At 60.2% G+C, this 19,691-nt stretch overlaps 1 protein-coding gene across 9 annotated transcripts in view; it reads right to left on the bottom strand.

The window, feature by feature from the left end:
* The window catches only part of NFATC1 (nuclear factor of activated T cells 1), a 136,524-nt gene that overhangs the window by 41,402 nt on the left and 75,431 nt on the right, over positions 1–19,691 (bottom strand). For 5 of the 9 annotated variants that reach the window (XM_054461083.2, XM_063653861.1, XM_054461077.2 and 2 more), the window contains 2 exons: positions 19,005–19,137; positions 3,975–4,664 (listed from right to left, as the gene is read on the bottom strand). In XM_054461083.2, coding sequence (XP_054317058.2) covers positions 3,975–4,664; positions 19,005–19,137 — 823 coding nt within the window. The remainder of the gene's footprint in view (positions 1–3,974; positions 4,665–19,004; positions 19,138–19,691) is intronic. The other 4 variants (XM_063653863.1, XM_054461079.2, XM_054461080.2 and 1 more) reach the window with 1 other exon arrangement.

Raw genomic sequence — 19,691 nt, 5'->3', positions numbered from 1 at the left:
CAGGCAGCGCCCCATCTACGGCTGCATCCACCCAGGACGCGGGAAACGGCTCGGCCCGTGTCATTCTCAGTGAAGGCTCCATCCACTCGGCTCTGACAGAGCAATAAACATTTGAATCTGCTTTTCTCACCGGGGAGGAACAGGTATCTAGAGTAGGTGGACCTGCCCCCACGTGCTCAGGAGGAACCTGGAGTCCACGGCCTGGTGCCTGTCTCCCAGGGCGGCGGCAATGTCAGGCCTGTATCAGGGACTACCCCACCGTGACTGAGAGCCTGAGCCCCAGGGACCACCCTGCCCTAACCCAGAGTCGGACCTGCACCAGGGAACACCCCACCGTGACCAAGAGCCAGAGTCTGCACCAGGGACCACCCTGCCCTAACCCAGAGCCAGGCCTGCACCAGGGACCACCCTGCCCTAACCCAGAGCCAGGCCTGCACCAGGGAACACCCTGCCCTAACCCAGAGCGGGGCCTGCACCAGGGACCACCTCGCTCTAACCCAGAGCGGGGCCTGCACCAGGGACCACCTCGCTCTAACCCAGAGCCGGGCCTGCACCAGACACTACCCCACCTGCACCACCTCAGCCCCCAGGACTCTCTCCTCCCCTTCACACACACCACGAGCAGAACTTCCTCTGCCACGCGCCCTGCCTGCCTGCCTGTGAAGGACTGAGAGGGGCTGTCTGCCCACGGGGGGAGATCAGGCCACAGCTGACACTGCTTCCAGCTGCCTGAAGCCTTAACTGCTGTGGTCCTGGCCGAGCATCGAGGGACCTCACAGGTGGAAATGAAATGGACATTACCTGCACACATTTGCCATGTCATAGGGAGGTGTCTGCACAGGTATCTCAACCTCCATCCCAACCCCGACCCCCAAAGTGGCACCGCCTAGCGCCATATACTAACCCCAACCAGCGCCATACGCTAACCCCAACCAGCACCATACGCTAACCCCAACCAGCGCCATACGCTAACCCCAACCAGCGCCATACGCTAACCCCAACCAGCGCCATACGCTAACCCCAACCAGCGCCATACGCTAACCCCAACCAGCGCCATACGCTAACCCCAACCAGCGCCATACGCTAACCCCAACCAGCGCCATACGCTAATCCCAAAAGTTTGTGTGTGGCTGGTCCCAGGTTATGGAAACGGAATGAACACAGGGCTCATAAACTGTGGCCAGAACAGCGTGCAGGGCTGGCGCTCGGGGTCTGTGCTCAAGGTCCCAGGACCGGCCTTGGGCCCGATGAGGCGTACGTGGACGAGATGACTGCGGTCCGTGGGCTGGGGTGGTGGGAGGCTGGAGGCAGACTCCAGGGCCGTCTCTGCTCTGGCAACACAGAAACCCCGGGGTCTTTTGAACAGGACGTGACCCATCAGGTCCGAGTTTGGGGACGATCACCACGGCAACAGAGTAAGGAAAATGGGGAGAGAGGCCTGCTGGGAACTGAGCTCACTCTGCGGGGAGAGGTTGTCCTCAAGTGTCCCGACGGCAGCACTCCGGGAAACAAACTTTCTTAAAAGGGGTGTGAGCGACTGCTTTACAGCTGGCGAATCCTGAGCTGGGAACCCTGAGCCAGGGTCCCACTGGCTGTCAGGAAAGGCCCCAATGGGAACGTGGCATTGGGCATCCTCAGAGGAGCTGCAGGCCAGGCCCAGCCCCATGGCAGATGCACTCTGGCCTCGGCCCTTCCATGTGTCAGGGAGTCGTCCATGCACCCCCCTCCCCCAGTCCCATCCCCTCCGTGTCCACACATGGTCAGGCAGGCCAGGGCAGGGTCACACCCACACCCATGCAGCTCCGACGTCCCCAGCCTGTGCACTCAGCGACACAACAGCCCACCCTCTGTGGCCCACCAGGCCCCAAGGCAAGGCCTGGCTCACTCAGCTTTGACCTCTAGGACCAAGGCCAGAGGGGCCCGGGCCACCTGGTGAGGCTTTGGCAGTAACGGGCTGGGTCAAGGGATGATCTCGCCTGAGCACCACGCGGGTCGACAGTCCCCTGCCTGCCGTGTTCACGCAGAACACGTCCCAGCCCCCAGCACTCCCGCTGCTCACCCACCCCAAGTCCCACCCCAAACTCTACCCTCGCCATAAAGCCACACGTGGGCCCCAGGGCAGCAGAAACATGACCGGGACCTGCTTCCCACCTGGGCCTGCAGGGCACTGCCCAATCGGGGGAGCCCAGGGCTGGCGGGTCACAGCTGGGACAAGGCATGGCAGGTGGGAAGAGAATTTCTCAGCATCTCCCAGCCGCCTTGGGACCACCTGGTACCGCGTGAGACAAAGAAGGGGTGAGGGACTGGAGGCATGGACGTCAGCGTCCACCTCACGCAGCGTATGCAGAGGAAGGCAGAGTCCATCTGTGCTCAGGAGACAGCAGAGCAGGGACACGGGCCCCATGCAGAGCTCCAGCTGGCCTCGCGGGTGGACAAGGACAGCAGGCAGGTCAGACAGAAAGAACTTCAGGACGACATCTGCACAGGACACGGAACACTGTCCTGGCCCCGCCCCACAGTCATCATGAACCTCCAGAGAGTGGCCAGGGGCAGCCACGGGCCTCCAGTGTGTGGCTCCGAGGGACAGCCCTGGGGAGGCAGCAGCCCCTGAGCTGACAGGACACACTCCCGCAAAAACAGACGATTGGGGCTGCGGGCTCCATGGGACATGCTACCTCAAGTTCACACACACACACACCAGGGCTGCGGGCTCCATGGGACACACTACCGCAAACACACACACCAGGGCTGTGGGCTCAAGAGCTTAATATTTTGGGGGCTAAAATATTTGCATGCTCCTCCTCAAAAAGCTTGTAGCCTTCAGTCAGGAAACAGCAGGAAGGCGTTTGGCAAGGCCTCACTCCCTTCCCAGCAGATGGGAAACTGAGCTCCCGACGCCCGGGAGTCCCTGCCCCCCCTCCCCCGGTCAGGAGGGGCTAATGCTGCCCCCTCCCCAGAAAGCTGAGGCTTGCCTGGACCCCAGGCCACTGGGCAGGGAGTGGGCAGTGGCTCCAGGTGTGTCTGCTGGAACCCGGGCCTGGGAAACGTCATACACTTGGGAGGACTCACTGTGCCTCCGAGGAAACGAAGCCAATTCCCACGCAAACCATTCAAGCAGAAAACATGAGCAGAATCGCCCTCTAATGCATGGTCACCAGGGCTGCGGGCGTGCCCCGATCACAGCGCGACTGCAAGCAAGTCGGGCTGTGCCTTAAAATGTAAACACTCGACAAGAACGCCGCGGCGCCTTTGGTCACCACTCAACACAGAAAGGCCTGAGTGCTCAGGCTCCCCACACCACCCGCCTGGCTACAGACGTGAGGCCACTTCCTTCCCTAACAACCCCAGGTGTGCGGTGTCGGGTGCAACTCCGTGCTGTGCGAGCCCAGGGGCTGGACGGGGAAGACCCTGCGCCTGAGGCCTGAAGGCACAGTCTAGGGCCCCCGGTGTCACGGCCATCCTGCGAGCTCCTGGCAAGGCCGCCACGGCATTTAGATGTGTTTACAGAGCCGCACAGGGTAACGTGCTCGTCACCTCGGCTAAGCTGCTGTCTACAAGCCGTTCACGGGACTCAGGCGGCACCCATGATGCCCCGACTGTGGAGACCGGTCCCTCTCCAAGTCAGGGCTTTCGGCCTGAGCCGTGCGGCTCCATATTCAGCTGCAGAAGCAAACCTGGACACCAATGTGAGCCTTAGACCCCGGGACAGGTCTCACAGGAGGATCTGCAGCCCAGGACCCGCCAAGGGCCCCACGCTGAGACCACCGGAGCAGATCTCATGGCGAGCGCCCCAGCTGGCGCTGACACCGTGGCACCGCATGGGCACTTTATATCAGGAGGACGCACCCCACACCCAGCCCGGTGCCTCGGTGCACTTCCACACGTGCCACACACGCAGCACGCACACGGCCCCTCCGTGAGCTCACGCCACGGCACCGGGCTGGGCGTACATCTGCATGGCCGCGGGCACTCACCGTCATCCAGGTACAACTGGTCCAACTCTTCAGGCTCTCGCTTGACCGTTACAGGAATAGGGGCCAAATTAGGACTACTGTCCTCATGCGCCTCTGGCAGCAGCCGTGGCCGGGCGGTCGGAGACTCGTCCCTGCGGACCGTGGGCGGCGGGTGCTGCGGGCGGCCCGTGGCGGGCGGGCACGCTGGGCTGCAGGGCTGCAGGCAGGTCGGCTCTTGGGCGGCGGGCGGGAGTGGAGGAGAGGGGCTGCTGGGGCAGAGCGAGTGTTCGAGAACAGGGGGGCAGCTACTGCTTGGAGGCGCACTCACCTGCTGCGGCAGCAGGGCCGGGGGTGGCTGCCCGGGCGAGCCGGGGTGCGTGGCCACTGGCCTGGACACGTCCTGGATGGCGGGGGCCTCTCCGGCCGGCTGCGGGAGTCCGAGGTGACAGTGGCCTGGGCTGGCGACGCCCTTGGTGTAGGAGACGGGAGAAAGGTCGTGGAGCTTGGGGCTCGCGCCGGGGGCCGCTGGCATCAGGGTGCTTCTCTGCGGACAGGGCGGGAAGCCGGCCACGAGGCAGGAGCCGGGGTCGGGTGGCATCGCGAGCTGCTGGCTGTAGTATGGTCTTGGGAGAGGACTTAACCCCTGGCTCACCGGTCCACAGGTTGGAGCAGGCTCATAATCATCAGTGGGTTCTGTTTTTATAATTGGAACTGTGAGAAGGAAAAAAAAATTAAATAAACACGAGTTGCGGATGAGTATGATCAGGCAGGCTTGTGGCTGGGACGCCCTCCGCAAAACCAACAGGGCCCTGACTGGGTCCCTCTGTCTCCTGCCTGGTTCTCCCACCCCATTAAAAAAAAAGGCGTGAGTCATCGGCCGAGAGAGTCGCAGCTGGTTCTAATACTGGCAAGGACTGTTTTCCTTGGAACCTCCTGCAGCACTAACGTGCTATAAAAGTCCATTTGCAAACTGCAGTGGGAGCCCTGGACCCAGGGGCCTGTGGATTTGTAGGAATCAAAGCGAAAATTTCAACTTGGATGCACGACTGCATTTCTGCTTCTGACACTCGGTTTGATAAATGTCTGCATGTTTGGTAAACTCGAACACACAACAAGACGGCTTTCAGGAGTCAGTAAAAATCCAACTGCAAAGGTGAACGACTGCTCCAGGAGAAGCCGTCTGTCACTGCGAAAGAAAAACACTGTCGCGGAGGCTGGACCACCTCCACGGTGCTCCCGATTCCCCTTCTAAAGGGACGGGCTGTGTGGAGGCTGTGACCGGGCAGCCTTGGACGGAACAGGGGGCTCCCGAGTTTCTAGAGCTTTCTCTCACCCAGCCCTCCCTAGAAGTCCGGGGCTTTGGGGAAGAGCCCACAGGTCGGGTGCCGGGTCCCCAAGGCTGCTCCGCCAGGCCTGGGCCAGAGCCGACACCGGCTCCCAGCCCGCGCCCACCCCAGCCTTTGTGCCCACTTCTGCGGGGGTGTCAGGAAGCAAACAGGCAGGGCGTACAGTCAGCAGGAGCGGCGAGGCGGATCCCAGCCGGCACTCTTGCGGTTGCTGTTTTCCTGCTGGTCTCAGGCCTCTCGTGCTACTTAGAGGAGACATCAGACAGCTCAGTGGCTCTAAAGCTCTCGCAATGGGCACGTAAATTCCTAACAGATGTGCGGTGCCACTCTGAGCGAATGCTACGCAGACGGCAAGCTGTGAGCAGGTCTCCTCAGCCTGTTTTCTCCTCCCCGTGGGCTGCACACTGGTGGGTTTTTGGCAGCAGGGTCAGCCACAGGGAGGGAAACTCCCCTCCCGTCACCACCTGGGGACCTATGCGTGGCCCCCAAAGCCGGCACACAGGCTCCCGGTGCAAACACTCGCCGCCACAGAGAGCCTGGCAGCCTCCTGCAGTAAACAAAAGCATTTCCACAACTCCAGAGAAAATATTTAGCCCCGGGCTTGAGCCCGTGAGTCCATGCAGCTGTTCCCCGCCACGGCTGGGTGCCAAGGGGTCCACCAGCAGCTGCGAACGATGGAGACGGCGTTTTCCTGCAGCTCGAGACGCCGGAGCACCTGTGCCATGTGCGGCCTCCCCTGCAGCCGCCCCCTCCTCCCCCGCACAGGTCCTGGCGGTCGTGAGGGCAGGTGCGAGTCATCCGTGGTGGCCAAGCCACCTTCCCACCACACTGGAGGCATCACAGGGACTAACCCATATGGGCCATTCCCAGCTGTAGGATCTCACCAGCCTGAGTCCGGAGGAAGTCAACCAGAGCTTTCCACCCAGGGATTCCCAGTGGAGTTGCTGCATTTTGTTGCTTTTGTGCTGATTTTTCAAGTCCCTACTTTCATTCACTCATTCAAATCTTTCTATCATCCACCCTGTACACTGAGTAGAAAGCTCGAGGTTTAAAGCGTCTGCCCTACACAGAGTAGGGAGACTGAGGTTTAAAGCGTCCGCCCTGCACACTGAGTGGGGAGGCTGAGGTTTTAGAGGGTGGGTGACCAGGAGGTGCTGACGTCCAGGAGGCAGGAAGAAAATCATGGGGCCATCGTGATTCCAAGGCCTTCCCAGGACGCAGCCTGCAGCTCACTGACCAGGGCCCATAAAGCCACACTCTGCTGAGGGTCGTGCCAGGCCTTCCTGGGGCTCTGCAGCCCAGGCGTCCCCAGCCTTTGGCCTGGGGCAAGTCCAGCCACAGTGAACACGGGGAGTGCGGCCCAAGCTGTGAAGCTTGGAGGATGAGGCCAGGGGCTGCCTCTGCAGTGGTGCCCGGGGCAGGGGAGGGAGAACAGGTGTGCTCCCCCGCCAGCCTCGTCAGCCATCCCGCCCTGCAAGCACCGCCGAGGTCACGCTGGAATGACACCCCAGGACCAGGTCACGCTGGAATGACACCGCCGGGACCAGGTCACGCTGCAATGACACCCCCGGGACCAGGTCACGCTGCAATGACACCCCCGGGACCAGGTCACGCTGCAATGACACCCCCGGGACCAGGTCACGCTGGAATGACACCCCCGGGACCAGGTCACGCTGGAATGACACCGCCGGGACCAGGTCACGCTGGAATGACACCCCCGGGACCAGGTCACGCTGGAATGACACCCCCGGGACCAGGTCACGCTGGAATGACACCCCCGGGACCAGGTCACGCTGGAATGACACCCCCGGGACCAGGTCACGCTGCAATGACACCCCCGGGACCAGGTCACGCTGCAATGACACCCCCGGGACCAGGTCACGCTGGAATGACACCCCCGGGACCAGGTCACGCTGGAATGACACCCCCGGGACCAGGTCACGCTGGAATGACACCCCCGGGACCAGGTCGCGCTGGAATGACACCCCCGGGACCAGGTCGCGCTGGAATGACACCCCAGGGACCAGGTCGCGCTGGAATGACACCCCAGGACCAGGTCGCGCTGGAATTACACCCCAGACGTCACATTCAGTCGTCACAACAGTGAGGCCCACTGGGTCCCATCTGAAGACAACGCTCACGCCTGGCTCATGAGGGTCTGCGGCTCTCAGCCCCGCAAGTTCTCCTTAGTTCGGGCGGAAGGAGGTGCACAGGCCCTGGCAGCGCTGGGGTCGTTCCTGTGGGGAGGACTCTGCCTCCAGCCACCTGAAAGTGGCTGCCTCTGGGGCTGGCCTCTTCAGCTGAGGGTTCACGGCTGGGGCAGAGCCCCAGGACTGCCTGTGCCAGTCAGGGGGCTGCGGAGGAGACGGCGCCCTCATGTTGATTGGGAAAGCCTACCCGCCTCACTTTACATTAGAAAGTCGAATATCTGGACCCTGGGCTGCAACACTTTTTTGAAGGGGCGGCGGGAGGCAGTGTCTGTGGAGGGTGGGGCTCTAACTGCCGTCTGGAGACCACAGAGCTGGAGTCATTTTCATCCAGGGCATGCGTGTTGGCCTCAGGCCATGGTGCCCCCACCAGCTCTGCGGATGCAGCTGGGCCTCAGGAACTGAGAGCTGGAACTGCCCCTTCCTGCTGTTCCAGCTTCAAGCATGTGGTAAATCCAGAAATGATGAGTCCACGACAAAGCCAGAAGATGGGGAGCCCCAGAGGCAGGGCTTGGCCAAGTGCTCTCTGTGAACTCAGGCCTGCGCCTTTGAGTGCAGGGGTCACCGGCAACAGGCCCAGATGTGGGAGTGAGACGCTGGTGGGCACCCACATCTCTCCCGCTCAGAAGACGCTGGTGTCCCGAAGGCCAAGCCTCCATTCTAAATTAGGCTGGTAATTTTCAGAGTTTATGATCTTAAGCAAAAGCACATGGCTGGAAGGTTAAATTAATACCCTGTTGGGATCCTCTCTCCGCTGCACGGGATTTTCAGCCAGGGCCCAGAAACATGGCCAGGCACGGGGGCCAGTGTGCCTCTTCTGTGAAGTGTCCCGAGCACTTTAAAAACTCTCACCTGCCAGCTCTGCCGGACACTAAAGGCCCCGTGCACAGCTGTCCCGTAAGTCAGCCGCCCCACGGGCCAAGGCCGGCTATGCCAGAGAGCCGTTGGGGCCGGGGCGACTGGGTGGCGTCTGCTGCTGCTGGCTGGAGAACGCCAAGAACAGGGCGCAGACACGGCCAGTTTAAAACCGCGGTGGCGCCGGCATTAACCCCCGCATCTCTCCAGCCACTTGGATTCTTCCTGGGGAAGTCCTGACCTAAGATGGTGGTGGCGAGGGGCACAGGGCGCTGGGACACGCAACCCACCTCCCCAGGATGCTGGCGGCCGGCAGTGGCATCGGGACGCACGGGCTGCTTGCCCTGTGGGTTCGGAGCAGGCCCAGCACTGATGTGTCCACCACCCCCAGGGGCAAGCAAAAGGCCAAGTGGATGCTTCGCTGGGACCCTGCCAGGTTGGCAGCTCCTGTCCCCCCACCCACAGGCAGGTGCTCCCTCTCTTTCTGAAGCCCGGGGCTCCAGTCCACAGAGGCTGTGGCAACACGCTCCTCTCAGGAATAAACTCGTGTGCCTGCCCGCTGCTCCTCTCCCGCCCAGAGCTATTTGCAGGGAGCTGGGGGCAGCGACTTGAAACCTGGGATCACCGCATGTGCCCCGCCCACGACGGCATCTTGTGAGTCTGGAGAGCCAGTCCAGGTCCCTTGGCCCGGAGCTGGCAGCATGAGCTGTGAACGTGGTCACCGTGCTTGGAAGGTGCCCCGGGCTGACGGTGCAGGTGCGGGCCTGTTCCTGCTGCAGTGCCCCTCCCTGGGCTGGGGTCTCCACGAGGCTTCTCCCAGTCTTGCCCATGAGGTCCGGCTCAAGTCTGGGGTTGGCCAGATGGTTTCTCAGCCCTGGCAGCGGCGTTTTGTGCCATCCCAGCTGCTCTGAGGCTGCCTCCCACTGGGACTGGGCCTTCCCCAGGCGACTGCCCCATCTCCCTGTCCTTGCCCCAAGGGGCACTGGTGCGAAGCACAGCCAGGGACAAAGGGCCGTGGACGGCAGGGATGCGCGAGGCACCCGGCACCCACGGGGGATGTTTCAGGATGGCCCCGCCTGACCCGCTGGCTTATGAAGATGCAGCGGGATGTTCTCTGCTAAGTCATGTCCTGGAGAGCTGCAGCCTTCCCAACACAGAGAGAAGCTGGAAAGTGCAAACTCACCTTCACAAGCAAAGGAAAGCCACACGGCTGCTTCCACATCCCAGCATCTAAGAAGCTTAAACACGAACATACTGCACCTGGGCTTGGCCTAAACTGTGCTTTCTGTGTGGGTTTCAGAGAAGATGGATCGCCTGCTCTGTAAATCAGAGCCTTGTAAGACGCATCCTATCAGTGAGGAAGTGAGCGAGCGTCTGCACGAGAGCCTGGGAGTCTAGCCCGTGGAGGGAGCCGCACAGGCCCAGTTCATGCTGAGAGCCCGTGTTCCGGGCTCACCCTGCGCCAGGCAGCCTCTGGCTGCCTCCTGATGATATCAGCCACGCGGGGCTGGGGTGGAGGTGGCGAACGGATGGGCTCAGAAAAGGGGCAGCTCATTTTCAAGCTAAGCAACGGTGCACCAGAAACACCAATCACCTGAGGGTGAGTTTATGAAACTCGTTACAAAGAGCAGAGTGTGGAAGGCGAGTGCTGGCCTCAGGGCTGGCCGGCTTTACAAAGCATATTCCCACAGAGCAGGCTGGCTGCGGTGTCCATGGCAGTCCCGTTGTCCATGGTGGCTGTCCCATCGTCCACGGCAGCCCCTGCGTCCACGGCAGCCCCTGCGTCCACGGGGACTGTCTGTGGAGGCGGGCGCAGTGGTCAGCGGTGTGCAGAGCTGACAGGTAAACCGTCCCCGCAGACCTGGGCCTCACACTTGCGTCCTCCGTGGAAGGCACAGAGGGCCCGTCCCGTGCCTGGTGCTGTTCTGGGGCCCAGCTTCTCCCTGATGCCGCTGCAGTCTCTGCCTCGGTAGCAGTGACGCTGGGAGCTGAGTCCTGGATGGGGGCTTCCGCCCCAGGTGAGCACGACGTTTCCAGGCCCCATGCAGGTGCCAATTCTGGCCACAGACACAGGCAGTGAGCTGGGCGAGCCTCTCCTCCAGGACCTCCCCTCCCAAAGCCCCCGCCACAGCCATCATCTGCCAAAGAGCATTCAGCACAATCCTGGCCTCTCTTTAAGAACCCCCAAGCCTGGAAAATGGGCTGCCATCCCTACACGGCAACAGGAGCCAGGACCCACTGCAGCCCCTCGAACGGTTCGTGTTCTAAAGCCCCAGCCAGGTCTATGCAGCCCCAGGGCAGGCAGAGCCCCTCACCCAGGGCAGACCTGGGGGCTCCTCACAGCTCTTAATGGCCCCGACCACATCCTCCTCCCAACGTAGTCCCCTTGGCTCCTTGGTGTGGCCTGGCTCCCGGGGTACAGCTGGGGTCGTCACGGCTCCCAGATCAGGGCCCCCTTCTGCTATAAGACAGAGGTGACAAGATCTGAGAATGAAAATCAGCACGAGCGACACGGCGGCAGGCACGAGCCTGCCCCACCCGTTGGCTTCCTGTGTGGTTGGTGCCCGGCAGCTCCTGGCTCCTCGGGGGCTCTGTCTGCAGCACAGGGAGCAGCTGGGGGTGGGCGGGGGGGCCTGGGGGCAAGAACGGGGGCCTGGGGATGGGCAGGCAGGGGGGCAGGGGGCAGGCCCAGCCCTGTGGCTTTAGACAAGTGGGGTCACTGCTATGGACAGACTCGTGTCCCCTCAACCTCATGTTGAAGCCCTAACCCCCGTCCGCGTGACTCTACTTGAGAATGGTGTTTGCAGGAGGTAACTGTGGGTTAAACAATGTCATCAGGGTGGGACCCTGATCCAACGGGACTGCCGTCCCACGAGGAGGGAGAGAGAAATCGCCTGTCCTGCCACGTGAGGATATGGCAGGATTTTGGCTGTCTGCAACTTGGAACAGTCCTCACCAGAACCTGACTGTACCAGCCCCAACCTCAGACTTCCAGCCCCCAGAGCTGAGAGAAATGTCTGTTGTTTACAAGGTGCCTGGCCGGGTGTGCTCCACTATGGAAGCCCCGAAGACTGAGACAGTGCCCCGGACCCCCTTCTTCTGCCAACAGTAACATCTGGCGTCGGGGGCGGGGAGATCTAACGCTGAGCTGCCTGCAGGCTGCAGGTGCCGTGCACAGCAAGGAATTATCCCAAGACAGTTCCCTGCTCCCCCATGCCCGCATTTTTATGCAACCTTGTGTTCAGCCTGAATTACTCTACCAGGTATGCGCTACAGTACTGGACAAAAGGGGTTTTGTTCAAAGTCTAAACCCCTAGAAAACAAAGATCAGATTGTCTTCTGTTTGCTGTACCACAAGAAAGTCCAAGTTTTGCCATCAACATAAACAACCAGGAATGACACCTCCGGGGCATGACTTTTTTCAAACAATGAAAGAAAACAGTGGATGAAGCTGCCTTCTCACCCGTCCCTCGAGGCTGAGAGGCATCATTTCTCCATGTTCAGAGCCAAGATCAGTTTCCAGAGCAGGTGAGGGATCCACGGCCGACCAGGGGGTAAATCTGCACCAACCAGGCACCGCCTGATGTGGGAGACAGAGAAGGGTCCTTCCGAACTCCATCCACTTTGGGAATTCGTGCTCTCTCCCCCACTCTTCACCGGCGTTCCTGCTGAAGCGCGTTCCAAGGTTTCCAGGAAGGCACGATCTTCCGGAGTCACAACCACGTGAGTCCGGCGAGTATTCCAACCACGCACGCCACAGACCTCGAGGCTGAAACTGCAGCTCCATGGCGGCTGACAACCGTGGCTAACCCCGGCCATGTGTCCGGGACGGGCCCAAGTGCTTTTGTTCATGACCTCACTTCGCCCCCACACCCATCCTGTGTGTCGGTGGGGGTGAGAGAATTCCCTTTCCCTCAGGTTTATCACGTCGACCCCGAGCAACATCGGTGGGGGGCTTCCTACACATACAGAAGCGTGAAAACAAGCGCAGAGCTCAGGTATTTGATGGGGGTCTCAGGTGGCAGCGACGGGGCCAGGACGGCACGGCAGCGAGGGGAAGCGTGAGGGGGGCCTCAGGCTGTGGGGTGCCCACGGCCGCAGCTGTGGCGGCCCCGTGCTGCTCCAGGGCACAGTGAGGTGGGATCTGTTGCCCAATTAGGCTGATGACAGAGGACGCTCCCACAGACCACACAAGCCAAAACACACATCGGTCGCTTTCGCCAATCCTCGCCTGGGCTGCCCGCTGTGTTCTGTGGGGCGCGTGACTCACGCTCCCAGGCAGCTGTGGAGCCAGGCTTTGCCATTCCGGCTGGAGCCACGGAGCCACGGTGGGGCAGCAGCACGGCCGACGCCGCCCGGAGGCGGCTCCACGTGGACAGGCGGATCCCTCCCAGGTGTGCGGCCGGCGTCGCCAAGCTCAGGGCGCTCCTCTTGCCCCACGCATGTCCCAGAGCGCAGGCTTCCTGGCACCCAGCCTCCCCACTGACTCACACCTCCTGGTTTGTTTTTGGTGACCCGTGGCCCTTAGATTTCTCAACAAGCCCCTTCCCACCCTCTCATCCCGTCTCAGGCTCCCGGCCCCACCCCCCTTCTGGAGCCGGACTCGCCCAGCCCCAGGTGCGCCCATCGGATGCTAAGCCCCGTGGCTCTTTCACAGCAGTCTGGATCCCAACGTTGGTTTCCTAATTTATTCCCCTCATCTCTGATTTCTGCAGGAGCAGTCTTCCACCCCAAATCCCTCCCGCTTTAAAACAGGTTCTGAGGACACGCACGGCCTGAGTGTCGGGTGGCTAGGATGCCTGGCGTCTTGCTGGGGGTGGTTTTGGTGAGCACATCTCCGGCCTCCCTTTCAATTGGAGCCCTTCTTCTGACGTTTGGGGAGGTCTCCTGGGAGGCCTGGTGGGGTCAGCACCCCCACAGCATGTGAGAGAGAATTCCCTTCCCTCAGGTTGACAACGTCGACAGTGAGCGTGAGAACATGCTTCCCTCACAACGTCGACAGTGAGCATGAAAACACACTTCTCTCACTTGCTGTCTGAAGAGCAAGGCAACTGACAAAAACTGAAATTTAATAAAAGCTGCCTCCCTCGGGTGGTTGTGGGGTTTTCAGTAGAACAGGAATGAGGGGCCCACAGGCTGCTGTTCACAGGTGGGCCCAGCTCAGCTCCAACCCCAGAAGCACTCAGCAGCTGGGCTCCCAGAATTCTCGCCCCTGGGGTGACCTGGAGCGCGGCGCAGGCCATGCTGTGGGCTGGAAATGTCAGCATCATCCGCTCTGTTTGAAATCAGGTAGGACTTCTAAGCTGGGGCAGAGCTGGGCTGAAACATCAGTGTGGGGGTCCCGGCTTGACCCCCACAAGCTGCAGAAAGGGGAGACCACCCTGGTTCCTGTGCAGGACAGGGCATGGAGTGTGGGTCATCTGCGTTTTAGGCCCTTGGAGGGCGCACGAGGGGTGCCAGGAGAATCTCCGCTTTGAGAACCCGTGACCAAGCCCTGGTGCGTCAAGACACCCACAGCCGACACATGGGAAGTCTCTTAAGGCTGAAACCCAGAGCGCCGCGAGGCCAGTGCTGACCTGACGTTGTCAGGAGCTGGGAGGCAGCTGCCAAGGTGGCAGGATCAGATGAGGGAATGCGGGAGCCATACCTGGGTGTCTGAGGTGGGCAGCTTCACTCTGCAGTGAGAGCGGAGCTCAGGCCCAGCCCCAGGGTGCCTCCAAGTGTGTGGGGTGAGGGGAGGGGAGAGGAAGAGGCCACAGGTGTTCGAGGCCCACCCAGGCTGTGCTTTTGGCCAATGGCACAGAAAGGGCAATTTGGGGCCGCTGAGCATCTGCAGAGACCTTACGAACTTCACTGTCTCGGGATCGAGCTTTCCATGCAGGGACTTGTACAAAGTGAGCCAGAAAGTCCAGGGAAAAGGCAGAATGGGAAACCCCTGGGAAGGGGAGGCTGCCGGGCTGAGCAGAAGGGCGTGGAGGTCAGGCGGCGGCCCAGGACTGCTTGTCTGCAACCAGGCGGATCCCTTGCGGAGTGCTCCGAGCCCCTCAGCTCATGCAGCCCCAGCTGAGCTTACTGAGGGCCTGGGCCACACCACCTGGAGGGGGCTTCCTAGAGGGGCCGGTTCTGCTGCCTGGGAAGCGCCAGCAGAGACAAACCCCCAGCCGTCGACCCTGGGCGGTGGGATCTGTGCACGGGGACCTCAGTTTCATAGCTACCCCCACCCCACAGCTCACACCGTGAGCAGCTCTCTCCCATGATGATCGCTGGGGTGGACCCAAGGCCACAGGACCCCGGCTCCCTCTGTACCAACACCTCTCCGATGCCACGGTTATCGCTGGATTTAATAATCCATTGCAAACAGGGAAGTAATGGAATCTATTCCCCTTTCTACCCCTTGAGGCAGAAACAGATTCTCAAGCCTAGGTCATCATTGCAGGGCCGGCAGAGGGGCTGGTTAGTACCGGGGGAGGGAAGCGCGTCTTCCCTTCTTCGTGACGTTTGAGTCTCCAGCTGGCTCCTGCCTGGGCTCGGGGCCCACGCCCACCCCCGGTGAGGGACCCCCAAATCCCGAGGCAGATCTGTTCTGACGCCTTCACACCCTGGACGTCACGTTCTGTGGTCAAAGCTGTTTCTGTGCCTGGGTCATCACAGCAGCCACTCCCTGTCATGGGATGACCCTCAGCTGGACTGCGTGTCCCCTGAGGAAGGGGGCTCTGGCCACGAAAGGGACCCCCACAGAGGCAGGGCTGGCTGTGTGTTCCCACAGGGACCTAAGGCCGGGAGCAGCTTCTCCTGGGCACTGATGGGGGAAGAGCTCCGTGTCCCCAGCTCAGGGGCCCTGGAAACGTTTCCAGGTAACCAACTAAAACAACTTCAGACAAAAAGACCCGGCATTTGTCATGTTTTATTTTCTTGTTTAAAACAATACTGACTTTGGTAGGTAATTTTGAGTTTGTAACTTGGTTTTCTTTCTCCAAAGTGCCCGCGGCCCCCCACGAGACAGATTCCCAGCCCTGCCTGCTTATATCTGGGGGCACAAGTGCACCCCCTCACGCAAGCTCCAGGCCACGCGGACACCGCCTTCTAACCAGACCTGGTAGGGTCCCCACGTTCCAGGTTCGCCTCTCTCCTTTAATGCTGACGTGCTGGAATAACCTCTCGGAACTGCCAACCTTCCTGGCACCAAATCATCCCTCAGCCCTCCTAACGCGCCTTCCGGGAGATTACATTCAGGCGCAGTTAAACAAAAACAGTGACAGACAAGCCGCTCAGGAAGCCTCTCTGTGGGCACGTGTGTTCCAGCCCCTTTAACTGCAGACAACGTTTTCACTTTCCTCACCGGGCAGCACCCCGGGATGTCAGGAGGGGCAGCCAGCAGGACTCCCCGAGGGCTATGCCCGCTCCTTTCATGGGGCTCATACATTCTGCTGGGAACTTCTCCCATTTAACGCCTGCCCCCTCAGGGAGGGTGAAGGGAACTCTCCCTCTGGGCCCCATCACAGACCATCAGCCAAAGGCGTTAGCCCCACCTGAGCCCGGGGGCCCCCTGCACTCAGATGCCTGATTCCCAGAGGCTGGCCACTGCGACCTTCTGACTCGAAAGGAGAGACGTGAGGCCCCCTGAAGACGGGAGGCGGGGCCGGGACAGGGGCTGCGGACTGAGCTCATCTTCAGCCGAGTCATCAGAGGACGCCTTCGGCGCTGAGATGAGGAGTGCGGGCGGCTGGTGGCCAAGGCGTGTCCCCAACCCACCCCCCACAAGCACCGGACACCTCGGGCACCTGGATTCCAAACGCTTGGAGCTCTCGGAGGGGCCTCCCTGTGCTGCCTGTGGGGACGGCAATTTTGAAGGAAAACCTACAGTGAGACTTGACTTTACAAACATGTACGTGAAATGAATTCCACAGCTGGAGTGTAAGTGGGTTCACTGTTGTCACCTTGTGCATTTCAACAGCACATTTCACGACCCTAGGAGTCCACCCCTCACTGCCGTGACCCCTGGGCATGCAGACCCGAAGCTCATCGGCACAGCGGAAAGCTAGACTGCTAACGACCCCATGACGACGGTATAGAAAAGGGAAAAAGCCAAGAGCAGCTTTGAGTCAGGCCGGTGCTTGCTACCCAGCTGTCTTCCACCCACACCCACCCGTCCTGCCTCCACCTCCAGGGTCTGCGGAAGCAGAGCTGGCAACTATCTCTTGGACCATGTGGCAGAAGCCGTCTGAGCTGGACCTCAAGACACAGATGCACAGCACAGAGGACGCAGGTCCTGGAGTGGCCTCGGCGTCCTCAGACCCAGCCGGGGTTGCAGAGGCAGGAAGTGCAGCGGGGACGCGGGACGGAACACGGATACCTGGGTGCTGGTTTCCATCCATTCATTTATTTATTTAAGAACCACACTGACAGTGGCCTCGAGGTAGGCCCAGTGTCAACACTGGGGATCTCGCCCTGCGGCAGCCTGGGGGCTCTGCCTGAGGGGCTCACAGTCTGGTGCAGGTTGCGGTCGCAGCCCCCAGGACCAGGTGGGGTGACAGGGAGCCGGGGAGCCCCTGGGGGCTGGTGGGGCTGGTCGGTGTGCTTGTGGGGACCTGGGATGGTCACCCAGGGACCATGGTGCTACATCCAGGAGAGAAGAGACGACGGAGGCAAAGAGAGGGAAGACGGGCGAAGGCTGGTGCCCAGGGCGAGCCTAGGGAACCTGGCCTGCGTTGAGCCATGCTGGGGCAGATGTGGGGTGGAGGGTGCAGCCGGGACACTGGGCAGGGGGTCCAGGAGAGATGTCCACGCTGGGCACAGAGCTGAGAAGGGAACCGGGGCCGACCGAGGCAGGAGTGCGGCTGGTAGGACAGGACGGCCGGCTGCCGGGTGGGGTGTGGACGAGAGGTAGCAGGAGCGGCTCAACCCCACCGGCTTCATGCTGTGGCCACGGTCCTGGGGGCCTCCACCTCCCGCCTGTGGAGGGCAGGCACGCTCCCCGCACGCCCCTTCTGCCTCTGAGATGCGTGATCTGTGCTAAACTCAGTGCTGCTCAAACCCACGGTGGGGACTGCCGCATGCCGAGCAAATAAGAAAAAAATTAATGCACTGCTCTGGAAAGCAATCCTTCTTTGTAAGGCCTAGGTTTTCTTTAAAACATTCAATTTCTGGTCAACCATGCTTGAAGTTTAATTAGGACACAATCATTATATTTTCAGAAAAAGATGAAATATTTTCTTCTGTAAGATATATTGTACTTTGTTCCAAGAATGGGTTGGGCTCACTAAGTGTGGGCGGCACAGACCACGTAAACCCCAGTGGGATCCAGAGCGTGAGGCCCTTCCCCACAATCCCAGGGGTCCCAGAGTGTGAGGCTCTTCTCCACAATCCCGGGGGTCCTAGAGCATGAGGCTCTTCCCCACAATCCCGGGGGTCACAGAGCGTGAGGCCCTCCCCACAATCCTGGCGGTCACTGAGCGTGAGGCTCTTCCCTGCAAGGGCTGGGCTGGGGGCTGCACGTCATCCCTACAGCTCTGTCTCACAGACACTCTCAGGGTACAGCGACTTTACAGCAAAACCCCATTTTCCACATCTTGAGAGGCATTTCTAGAGCTTGCCTGATAAAACAGGGAGTCCCAACAGTTTGGTGTGAACGTGGGGATTCAAGGGCTTTCTTAGGATCTGGTCTATTACAAATGCTGTTTACATTCAGAGAAAATGGAAACCTTCAAAAACACCCTGATTTTACTAAGAGAACGCGGCTGCTTTTGCAATTAGCTCCCAGTGTGTAATTTCCCTCTCAGATGATAGGAATCTCTGCAGTTTTTAGAAAAAAAGCAATATAAAAAGATTGTTGATGTTAGCTAAGCTTACCCAAAATACAGTAAAATTCAGGATGACAGCTAACTCTGTCCTCTCCGAACTGGGGGGAGTGGCCAGTACCCACAAAGGAAGCCCAGGATGGCGTGGGGGACACCTTTCTCTTCTACTGGTTCAGGGACTGAAAAAACAAACTGGATGGTATTTTCTTTAAGAAAACACCCTAAAGGTTAAAAGGTAAGATGATTTTTTTTTATGAGTGAAAAGGAGCCATTCCCACTGTGGGTAAGGGGCAGGCAGGTTGAGGAGAAGGTGCCCCAGCCTGGATGCCCGTGGTCCCAGGAGATGAAGTTACCCCTGGAGAAGTATCTCGGGGACGTCCGCCCAGCACAAAGCTCGTTCACCATCCTTAAAGACCACATCAGGACTATAGGCTTAAAAGCAAAGTTTATTCCTAAAGGTGCCTGCAAAATACCTATACCTATTTGCCTTTTCACCTTAAGCAGCTTTAGGATGCAAATGCACACCAGGACCCCCTCAGTTTTTTGGAGCGGAAGAGCCATGTTTTCCCCTTGGCTGTTATACATTCGCAAGAAGCAAAATAACCATGACTATCTGAGTATGCAACCCCCACCCCCCACCCCCAACAGGGATCAAGGAAAATGCATCCGAAGCTTCCCTTTTCCTTTCCTTTTCGGGGCATCGATGGCTTGGTCTCACTAACGGGACATCACACAGTTAAACGTGCAACACGCCACGCTGCTTTACGGCGACGTCGTTTCTGCGTCTTTAGAAAAAGCACCCCACGCGCTCATGTTCACGGCTTACGGTTAGAAAGATGGCGTTACCGTTGGCGGGAAGGTAGGTGAAACGCTGGTACTGGCTTCGCTTTCTCTTCCCGTTGCAGACGTAGAAACTGACGTGAACGGGGCTGGTTATCCTCTGATTCCGAAACGGCGGGATCTCAACCACCAGAGAATTCTAGAGGAGAAGGGCACACAGGAGGCACAATTAGCACCGGGCAGGTGACGGCTGCCGCGCCACAGTGGCCACACAGCAACCCTGCGTTTCCACGGCGGCACCACGGCGGCCACACGGCAACCCCGCATTTCCATGGCAGCACAGGGCTGCTGTGACAGTAAACTCCTGACCGGCCACCTGGGCAGTCCAGAAGCAGCCGAGGACAGCCCTGGACGCTCTGAGCCACCTGCACACGCGTGTGGACACGCATGCTCACAGGGAAGGGGCTGCCCTTGGCTTCTTGCACACCTAGGAGCCGAGAGGCTTCCTCAGAGCAGCAAAGCAGACAAGACCAACCTAAGACTGAAATCTTGTCAATACGGGGAAAGAAGCCAGGAAAAGAGAAGCTGTAAACAGAACTGGGACCGGGTGCCTGAGGCTGGAGGTTGCCCGGGGCCACCTGGGCAAGGGGCCTGGCGGGGATGCAAAAGGCTCTGCCTGCTCCGATGCCAAAGGGTTGGTGACCTTCAGAAAACGACCCAAGGCCCTGCCGCCAGCCGCTGTGTGATGAAGTA

Source organism: Pongo pygmaeus, chromosome 17 (assembly GCF_028885625.2).
Source record: "Pongo pygmaeus isolate AG05252 chromosome 17, NHGRI_mPonPyg2-v2.0_pri, whole genome shotgun sequence".
Classification (NCBI taxonomy): domain Eukaryota; kingdom Metazoa; phylum Chordata; class Mammalia; order Primates; family Hominidae; genus Pongo; species Pongo pygmaeus.
This window is presented reverse-complemented; position numbering and strand designations above follow the sequence as displayed.